Source organism: Elaeis guineensis, chromosome 13, assembly GCF_000442705.2.
Source record: "Elaeis guineensis isolate ETL-2024a chromosome 13, EG11, whole genome shotgun sequence".
NCBI classification, from domain to species: domain Eukaryota; kingdom Viridiplantae; phylum Streptophyta; class Magnoliopsida; order Arecales; family Arecaceae; genus Elaeis; species Elaeis guineensis.
The window spans coordinates 58,637,421-58,648,005 of NC_026005.2; the positions used below are offsets into that span (position 1 = coordinate 58,637,421).

Sequence of the window (10,585 nt, forward strand, 5' to 3'; positions counted from 1 at the left end):
AAATTCATGCCTTAAATTTTCAACTCTTGAAAATATGAATTTACATTCCTACTAACTCAAAGGATGTATCACAGACACAATGTACACAATGTGATAGAAGAATAACCCTTTTATTCATTTATAGTCAAAATTATAAATTTGTCCTTAGATCTGTACAGGAATGTGTCAGCCGATCTGGCATCTAGGGCACACATCTAATAGGGTATACATCTAACAAACAATATATAACTATTATCCTCTGATACCAACACACTACAGAATAAAGCACAAAAAAATTAAGCGAACATAAAAAAAAGAAATATAATTAATTCTAGCAACTAAAAATGTATTATTACAAGCAACTCCCTACCATCTAGAAGAAATCCATATTATCACATTATGTATAATTTTAACAGAATAGAATGATCCATACTGACAATTGTTCAAACATGAAAATGTTTATAAGATCCACAAGATATAAATCTAAGGCACAAATCAAATGCCAGTAGCAAGACAATTTCTCCAAGTCAAAGTTGTGGTTGGTAGCAAGACAATTTGTGTTTTGCTCTAATGTTAGATTGATAAAAATGATTAGGTTCCTAGCTAAAGTTCAATTGGAGGGATTAACATTTAATTTATGAAGAAAAGGGTGCAATCATATATGTAGATGAAAAGAAAATAGTATAAATACATTTGCAAAAATAGCTTAACATTAAGTCCAAACCAAAAACAAAGAGGCCTCTCATTTAATAATATAGTTTTCAAAGCATTCAAGCTATGCAAAATAACTTGCAGTAGAAGGTGATGCAATTGATTCAATACACTACCCTACAATTTTTACATGGAACATACAAGGCCATGGCACCTGTCTCCATAGGCATCAATTTTTCCACATTGTGAACTCAAAAGATCATTAACTTATAAATCAAAATCAAAAACAAGTTTTTCTATCGATCATGATACAATACAATAGCCTTAGTCCTAATTCTTCCTCCAATCTAAATGGAACCAATCATTACCTTGTTTTGAGAGGCTAAATAATTAATTTTGCAAGCAACACTTTTCGTTTGGCACAATGGCAATGCAATATCAAGAACATTCATGGATACTAAAGGATAGTTTAATGAAAACAATGACCTTGGTGTCTAACAGGAAACTTTCATTCAAATTTTGGACAACCCATTACAATCCATTCTCACATATATCCAAATGGTAGCAATCAAATAACTTCTCAAAATCACACTTCAGCCACATTTCTGATCTTCAATATAACTCAACATTTTCGATCTTCAGGTAGTAATTCTAATTAGAATCAAAGGGACTAGGGTTCCGATCAAGGGGTTAAGATTAGGGTTTCAGTCAAGGGCTGGGGGAGAAAAGAATTGAAGGGAAAATACAAGTATGATTGAAAGTGTGGGCATTGGAGGGCAGTAGGGGTGAAGGAGGAGGATGGTGATCCGAGGAGGAGGTTAGAATTTCGATCAAAGAGGTGAGACAGTACACAAATAAAGGAGGAGGAAGCATATCTTAGGCCAATCGACGTGATTGGCAGTGAGGACGATAGCGACGGAGGAGGAGGCACATAATGGTGACTGTCATAATGAGAGGAGGTCTAGGATGAGAAGCAGAGCACGGTGATCGAGGCTTGGGATCAATGGAGGCATGAGATCGGGAGGGATGGTGAATTTATATCGATAAGAGATGGGACGTCGGAGAGTCCGATGGAGGCGGCTATCAGGAGAGAAGAGAGATCTAGGGTTTCTGGTTGAGGATGGAGGTGGTGTGTAAGAGGGAGGTTGAATTTTAATAATATTTTATGGATTCCGACAATACTATTTCGCATTGCAACTTGTCGATGCTTTATAGCATCATAAAATGCCGATGCTATTTAAAACCATCAGTATTTCGATATGTTATTTCAAATTTGTCGATGCTTCTTTCTAGCATCAGCAATATTAAGTTGAAATTTATTCTTTTTTCTGTAGTGTATCCATATTTGGATAAAAAAATATCGATATGTTTTATATTTGATTTGTATCTATTTTCATTTATGACAAATATAGATATATTTTAATATTTGATTCCTATACATATCTATTTAGAATAAATATGAGTATTAATTTTGATATATATTTAATATCCGTATCCATATTGATCGAAATCTATAGGTACAAATATGAATATATCAATATCTTATTCATTTTCAGCCCTTTGGCGATCAGGTATTCAAGTCTAAGTCATAGGTGCGCTATGTTTGAGTAATAATGGGTTCGGCTTTGTTAGATCTAAGATTCAAGGAACTGGCAGCCGAAGTTTAGAACAATTTTGTGAGTCTAATTTTACCAAACTGAACCATGCCCAAATGTGTGATATATTATTACCTAGCAATCATGTCATGAATATTCTTGTACCAATAGCTTATTCATAAGGTTTAAGAGTAAAAAGTTCCAATTAATTGTGGTTGCATTGTCTAAAGTCTCAACTCCATGACAGATCTTCAGCCAGCCCAAACTTAGTTCCATACATATATTTTTCTTGTGATTAAAAACAAAGAAAGAAAAAACTCACTTTAATATTAGACTTTGAAATATAAAGCTTATGTTGATATGAAGTATTGCAGGCCAATTTCTAACAGGCTTAGTCTGAAGTGTCAATAATCTGGGTTTAGCCTCAGACCGCCCACATTAATTCTTGGGTAATCCATCTGATGAGCAACCCCAATCCAATGCCACAGTAATGGGTTTCTTATCCACATGTCCACTAGATACTTGGAGTGCTTTAGGCTGCTATTTGGCATATTTTGTGCAATTACAGGCACAAGCATTGTTAATAAAAGATTAAACAGTGGACTTGTCATTCCCATGACAACCACATTAGTGTTTATCATTTTGGAAATGCTATCCTCAATGGTCCTCTCGTCAATGATCCTCTGGGAACAACTTCAACTTCTCAGAAAACCACGTAATGTCACTTGCAGACCAAACTTTGAACGAAATCCTTTCTACGCCTTTACATTTTTTCAAAAAGAAAACAAAAAAGGGGGACTTCGAAGCATATCGCCATCAATTTAACAAAAAGAATGTAAACATTCTAAATAAGGCCAAAGAGGTAAATGTTCAGTACTAATAAAAATCTCACATGACTGATCAAACAAGACATAACAAGGATATAATTCACATTGCTTTATTTATTTATTTTTTCCCTTATTCTTTGGTCTACAAGGTACATGGATCAAGTTGCCCATGCCAAGATACAATACTTCACTCATTAGCCGACCCAATTTAGTAACTAATAGAGAAAACTCTATTTGCTAGTTAACTCGCCTCTACCTTTCCCATCTCAAATCCATCCCTATTTGCTGGCCCACTATGAACCCACTTTTTGCTGAAAACCTCTTCCATCTCTTCCAAAGGCCTCCCTCTAGTCTCAGGGCAAAGGAAGAAGAAGAACAGCCATGCCAAGATAGAAATCCCTCCAAACATAAAGAAGGCTCCCCCAATGGTTATAGCATTGTAGAGTGATATGAAGGTCATTGATATGGTTCCATTCATCACCCTATTTACAGCCACCCCCATGCTGGCCCCTTGGGCTCTCAACCTCAAAGGGAAGATTTCAGAGCTATAAACCCATGTAATTGGGCCAAGCCCAACAGAGTAGAAGGCCACAAATGAGAGCACTGCCAGAATGGATAGAGTAACGGCCCACACCAACCTCTCCTCTGTGTGCTCCACCATGGTCAGTCCTAACCCTAACCCACTTAGTGACACTACCATCCCCCCCAAGCTAGTCAGCAGCAAGGGCCTCCTCCCAACCCGATCCAATAGAAACGTGGCTATCAAGATGAAGCAAGTCTTTGTGAGGCCAACACTCATGGTTGTAAGCAGGAGCTTGTTTCTGGTCCTGATCCCTGCCTTCTTGAAGATCCTTGGACTGTACAACACCACCGCTTCGATCCCGGTGGCATGCTCAAAGAAATGAATGCCAATCGCAGCGATCAAGATATGCTTCACCGGAGGAGTGGGCCTCAGCAACAGCTCCTTCCACACTCCCTCTCCTCGACTACTCTTTGTTAGCTTGACAACATCGCCGGTGCAACTCTCATCAACCCCTGCAGCAGCCTTGATCTCCTTTAGCCTTATCTCTGCCTCTTCCCTAGAGTTCGATACTCGAACTAGCACATCCCTCGCATCCTTGACGCGGCCTTGCATCACCAACCACCTTGGGGACTCAGGCATCGCCAAAATGCCGACTGCCAATATAATGGAGGGAATTGCACCAATGCCAAGCATCGATCGCCAGCCATATATCAATGGAAGCTTTGCAAAGAAATAGTTTGATACATAACCTAGCAAGATACCAAAGCTGATGCAGATCTCTGGTAGGGAAGTTAGGAATCCTCGTGAGGACGGTGATGAGATCTCGGCGGAGTAGACCGGTGCAATCATCAGTGCATATCCAACTCCGACGCCGGCAATGCACCTCCCAGATATAAGTACAGGGAAGGAAGGTGCTAAGCCCATGAGGAGGGAGCCAAGGAAGAAGATGAACGAGGAGAGGACGATGGTGTAGCGTCGACCGATCCAGTCGGAGGCCCTCCCGGCCGTCAACGACCCTACGAGTGCACAGACGTTCAGAATTCCAGCAAGGACTTCAACCGCACCATCAGTTATCTTTAGATCTTCTTTGATGAAGAGCATGGCGCCACTCATGACCCCGGTGTCTGCCAATTAGTCGATGATACACAGATCATAATTTTAGATCATCAAGTACATATATATATATATATATATATATATATATATATATATATAATCTTTGTTAAACGTAGAAGAAAAAGATCAAGAGAGCATTTCACAATTAATGAAATTGTCACGCCCCCGACCCGAGATTGTGAATCGAGGGTCATGGCAACCGCCGCATACTTACGAAGAACTCTCTCCATAAGCATGCAAGGCATCTCATCACGATATCAATGCATCGCAGCGGAATAAATTCAAATAATTATTATTCAACTGTAATTCAAGTAATTAAATCAAATGTCTTACATCCAATAAAATTTTTTACTAAAACAATAAAGACAATAGATCTAAGTTCAATGAAGTTAACAATGCTAATCTCGCTTCTAAAAGCTCTGTCCCAATATTTCGTCCCACGCTCAAAATTAATTATCTGAATCTGAAAAATAGAAAAAAAGGTAATGAGCTAGACAGCCCAGTAAGTAACAAGTATCTCTACCAGATATTTCAGATATTATAAAATTTTCAAGAATAATGCTGCAAATAAACATAAAAATATATTTCATGCTGATTTAATACAAATCAAATATTTTCAAATATTCACATATAATATAATTATAAATCCGATTCGATTCAAAACACTCGAAACTCAACAGCCTCGACTATGACCAACGTTTAACCCCCATTGGCGGGGTCCACAGAATACCAGCGCACAACCTCCACTGGCAGGGTCCAGAAATACCAGCGCACAACCCCCACTGGCAGGGTTCACAAATACCAGCGCATAACCTCCACTGGCAGGGTCCACAAAGTACCAACGTATAATCCCCATTGGCGGGGCCCACTGAAACATAGTTAGGCTGAGAGCATAAATCCGATCTATATCAAAACACTTTGTACCACAATATATATCATAATCTTTCACTAAACAGGTGCATAAATCGATATACCATAACATTTCAAAAGCACTTTTCTTACAAAACATAATTTCATAAATCATGCATAATTTTAGAGAATAATTATTTATTTTCAGAATAAATATGGAATATCTCGAGAAGATGATTCATTACTTACCTTTCACGGAGCACTGAACGAATAGATCGACTAACTTCTAGGAGATTCTTCCGTGCCTATTATCCAAAATTATATTTTTACATTAATTTAATTCAAAATTAAATCTAACAAATCCCAAAATTAAAATCTCGCTTAAAATCAGACTCGTCTCTAAACTCGATCAGAATCATCAGATGAAGCCTTCCCCTATGCTAATCCTAGAAGGATAATTTTAGAGAGAGAAATCCATCAAGAGAGAGAGAAACAAGCTAGAGAGAGAAAATTTTAGAGAGAGAAAGTAGAGAGAGAAAGTCTAATTCCAGAGAGAGAAAGTCAGGGTTCAGACTGAAAGAAGAGAGAGAAACTCTCTCTCTCATCAATTTCAATTTATTTATTTATTTATTTATTTATTTACTTACTTATATATATATATATATTTATTTATTATTATTATTTTTTCTTTTCTTTTCTTTTCTTTTCTTTTTCTTCGTTTCTTTTTTTTTCTTCTTTTTTTTTCTTTCCTTTTCTTTTTTTTCTCTTTTTCCTTCTTTCTCTTTTCTTTTTTTTTTTCTTCTTTTTCTTTTTCTTCTTTTTCTTCTTTTCTTCTTTTTCTTGGTTCTTCCCGTGCCGGAACAGAGGACGATAGTCCTCCGGCCTTGACCGGCCGTTCGGGCCACGGCCGCCGCGGCGGAGGCCAGCGGCCAACGGGGGCCACTCCCCCGGTCACGGAGGAGACATGGCCGGCGATCACTTCCGATCGCCGGTGCCGAAAAATCCAAGGAAAAAGGCCCAAAAACAGGGCGTCTTTCCCGACCGAAAGATCGGCGATACTCGTCGCCGGCAGTCGTGCACAGGAGTATGGGAGGAAGGAGAAAAAGGAGGGAAAGAAGAAGAAGACTCACCTCAGCTTCCGGAGACCTCGCCGGCGAGCAATTACGGCGAGAAATCGGACGGTGTCCGCGGCTCTAATTCGAGGAAATCGGAGAGAAGGAGAGAGGAAGGAGGTCGATGTTGGGTCTCAAGAGGGAGGGGGTCTTCTTATAGAGAACCCTAGGACTCCGAGGGGTCCTAGGAGTCCTAATTTGCCCGGGACTCGCCGGAGAAGAAGACTCCTACCGGGAGTCTTCTTCCCAGTTTTTGATCCTCTGTTTTTTTTTTTTTTTTTTTTTGGGCTTTGATCTGCTGGCTGGGCTGGGCTTGGTTGGGCTATCACAGAAATTATTTCAAAAATAAAAATATAGTAATATAAAGTAATTAATGAATAAATAAATAAGAAACGAGAGTGAGGATCATACTATAAGCCAATAAGATGGAGATCATGGAAGCAATGATAGCACAAGCACAAGCATACTTGTTTCTCCTCTCCTTCCTCCTTGGATGATCTATTGGGCCCTCCTCTTTCTCTCTCACACCAACCTCCACATGCTCCATGGCGATCTCCATCTCTCACACCTCTCTCTCTTAGCAAGTGTAGGGTCTCTTATAGGCCAAACAATTGCTTTTCACCCTGTTATAGCCCAAACCAAGCCCACTAAAGCCCATTAAACAAAAAAAAAGAAAACAGAGCAGGAAGACTCCCGATCGGAGTCTTCCTCTTCTCCGATCAAGAATCGGAGTCCTAGGGCCATTGAAAGACCCTAGGACGAGCTCTATAAGAACCCTTCCCCTCTCCTCTATGGGTAGACCCTTCCGTCGCCGTCGATTTGCCGGAGATTTTTCTCCGATTTTTCCGTTTGAAGTCGTGACTCCTCGACCCGTGTTCGCCGCGATTTCTCGCCGGTGGTGGTCACCGGAGGTTGTGGTAAGGTCTCCCTCCTCTCCCTCTCTTCTCTCCCTTCTTTCCCGTGCCTGTGTGCACGATGGCCGGCGACGGGTGTCGCCGGATTTAGTTGGAGAAAGAAACCCCCCTGTAAGCCGCCTCTTTCCTCTGATTTTCCGGCGCCGACGGTCACGCCGACCGCCGGCCCTGGTCTCTCTGAACCCGGGAGAGTCGGCCGTTGCCGCCGGCCACCTCCGGCCATAAGATGGCCGTGATCGGCCGATCAAGGCACGGGGACCTCTAGGTCCCCTGTTTCGGCCCAATGAAAGCCCGGGAAGAAAAGAAGAAGAAGAAGAAGGAAAAGAAAAAGAAAAAGAAAAGAAAAAAAAAAAAGAGAGAAAGAAAGAAAAAAAGAGAGAGAAAAATAAAATTAATTAATAAATCATGAGATAAATAATAAAATATGAGAAAGAGAGTTTCTCTCTTCCCTCTCTCTCTTCAGCTTGAATTAGTATTTTTCTCTCTCTAGAATTGGATTTTCTCTCTCTACTTTCTCTCTCTAGAATTCTCTCTCTAGATTATCTCTCCTAAGATTTCTAGAATTTTGAGAAGAATGATGATGAATTTAAATGATCCTCGTGATGGATTTTTGATCCGTGATCGTCGGACGGTACACCGACATCCACTTTGATCAGATCAAGTATTTTTAGATTTTATTTCTCATGATCTTATTTAATTATCCACATGATAATTTTAACATGATTTGATATGATCAATCAGAATTTGTTGAATCATATTGTCTGAAAAATTCAAGATGGATTTTCTCTCTCTAGAATTTTCTCTCTCTAAAATTTTCTCTCTCTAAAATATTCTCTCTCTTGATTGATTCTCTCTCTAAAAAAAGGTTAGTGAATGAAGAAATTTCTTTTAATAAGTCTGATCTGATTCTAATGAAGAACCTTGATCCATGATTGTCAGACAACGTACTGGCACCCACTCTAATCAGACCATGAATCTTTAGATTTGATCATCCATGATTTCCGATCTAGCCATGACTTGATTTGATCACATTGATTTCACCAATCGAGATATTGGACCCATCGTAATGTTGGATTGTGTCACCTGATCAATTCGAATTGTACCTCATGAATTCTCTCTCCTCTGATTTTTTCTCTCCACTTGATTTTATGAAATCGATGAAGAAACCTTGGTCCTCTCACTTCGAATCCGATTTGATCTGATAGTCAAACTTTGGATCGTTTAGGTCTTAATTAGATTTTGATTAGATGAAATTAGATGATCGGACCCAATCTAAACCGTTGAAATATAGAATTCGTATTCTTTCTAATTATTCAAATTGATTCTGTATAGGATTGTGGATGTTTGATCATGGGATATCGCGATATGATCTACGAACAGAATTTTTGGAAGAAAATTTATAGAATTTTATGGATTTATTGGAATGCGTTCGAGGTAAGTAATGTTTCACCTTTTCTAGATTCATCGGCAAATTATAGTGTATTCTTCTGACATGATTTGTGAAACGATGCATGAATTGGATGAATGATATTTTTGTTATGAAAATATCTTATTTGAAATGTTATGATGAAGCATGATTGAATATATTGATTTCATTATATTGATTGATTTCGATACTACATGATTATATGTTTTATTATCGAAATTAGAATATGAAACATGATTTATGAAGAATTATGATATAAGAAACAATAAGAATTGACAACCTGACTGTGTTGAGGACCCCGCCAACGGGGGCATATACGTTGGCAATTGACTGTCCTGAGGATTTATGTCGCCAGTAAGACCAGCGACATGTCGCCAGATAGACCAGCGACAAAACCGCCAGTTAGACCAGCGGTTCCAAAGGACTTGGCTGCCAGATGATTCGCAGCCCACCGCAAGCAGATACGCGGTATTATGACCCTGCCACAGGGATAATGTGGTCATAGCTCATGGTTGACGAAAAAAGAAATTGAAGAACAAAAGAAATTGAAATCCCGAAAGAAACTTGAAATTTCGAAAAAGAAATGAATTTGGCATGAATTATATTGCATAATTGAAATTGATTTCGAATTGATGAACTCTATATGCTTATTTTCTATAAATGATTATTTACTTATATGCCTGATGAAATCTGTTGAGAAGTGATCGTTGCTTACTGGGCTGTCTAGCTCATTACCTCTTATTTTACTATTTTTACAGATGTTGAGGAATTAAGATGATACAAGATATGAATGGAAGAGTGATCAGAAGCAGAATCATTATACTTTTATTTAGGTTGAAAGTCTTATTCAATTTGGTGTAAGACCTATGAATCATTGTTGAATTTATTAAGATATTAAAGAAAAAATTTAGATCGTTATATTTTGGATTTAAATTATTGACTAATTATTCCGCTGTTGTTTTAGGATAGTATGATAAGATGCCTTGCATGCTTATGGGAAGAGTTTTCTATGAGTATGCGGCGGTTGCCATGACCCTCGATTCACAATCTCGGGTCGGGGGCGTGACAATTAATATGGTATCAGAGCATAAGTGAATGAATTATGAAACATAGAATCAGATATAGAATGGGTGTAAGTGGATAGACACCAGGGACATTATAGTGTAGATTTTTAATGATTGTTGTGGGAGAAATATTTAAAAATTTTGATTAAATATTGAGATTATGTATAAAAGAATCATAAGAGATTATGACATATGGAGTTTGAAATATGATGGATGATCTATAGATCATGATATGATTAGTTAGATCCTGATCGAAAGTAATCACAAAAGGATTGATATAAAATTTTATTGTGCATTATGGTTATTAATTTGATCATTGGTTATTCAAGTGAATCGTAAGTTCAAATTCGATGTGAGAATAATACTATGATATTACTTCTAGTTGAGAAATTGACTATTATTGGCAAGATAAAGATTTGATAATAAAATATTATTCCAGAATGGGCTAAGAAAAATCTTTTATGATGCTTGATTTGAAATATTTATCGAAATTGAATTTGGTATGTGGATTATATATAAAATGGCATAT

The 10,585-nt window shown here is 38.2% G+C and overlaps 1 protein-coding gene across 1 annotated transcript; it reads right to left on the minus strand.

The window, feature by feature from the left end:
• Nucleotides 1–3,130: 3,130 nt before the first annotated feature.
• Nucleotides 3,131–7,234, minus strand: LOC105034780 (probable polyol transporter 6). The gene is made up of 2 exons (XM_073247170.1): nucleotides 7,064–7,234; nucleotides 3,131–4,699 (listed from the first exon to the last, which is right to left on the minus strand). The coding sequence occupies exons 1-2, from the start codon at nucleotides 7,209–7,211 to the stop codon at nucleotides 3,294–3,296; spliced, it is 1,554 nt and encodes a 517-aa protein (XP_073103271.1). The 5' UTR covers nucleotides 7,212–7,234; the 3' UTR covers nucleotides 3,131–3,293.
• Between the last annotated feature and the right edge of the window lie 3,351 nt (nucleotides 7,235–10,585).

Excerpts from the sequence above, each read along its gene's own strand:
- LOC105034780 (XM_073247170.1), bottom strand. The coding sequence starts at position 7,211 with ATGGAGATCGCCATGGAGCATGTGGAGGTTGGTGTGAGAGAGAAAGAG. Across the intron at positions 4,700-7,063 it reads CTCCATCTTATTGGCTTATA|ACACCGGGGTCATGAGTGGC; the intron begins GTATGATCCTCA and ends ACTAATTGGCAG.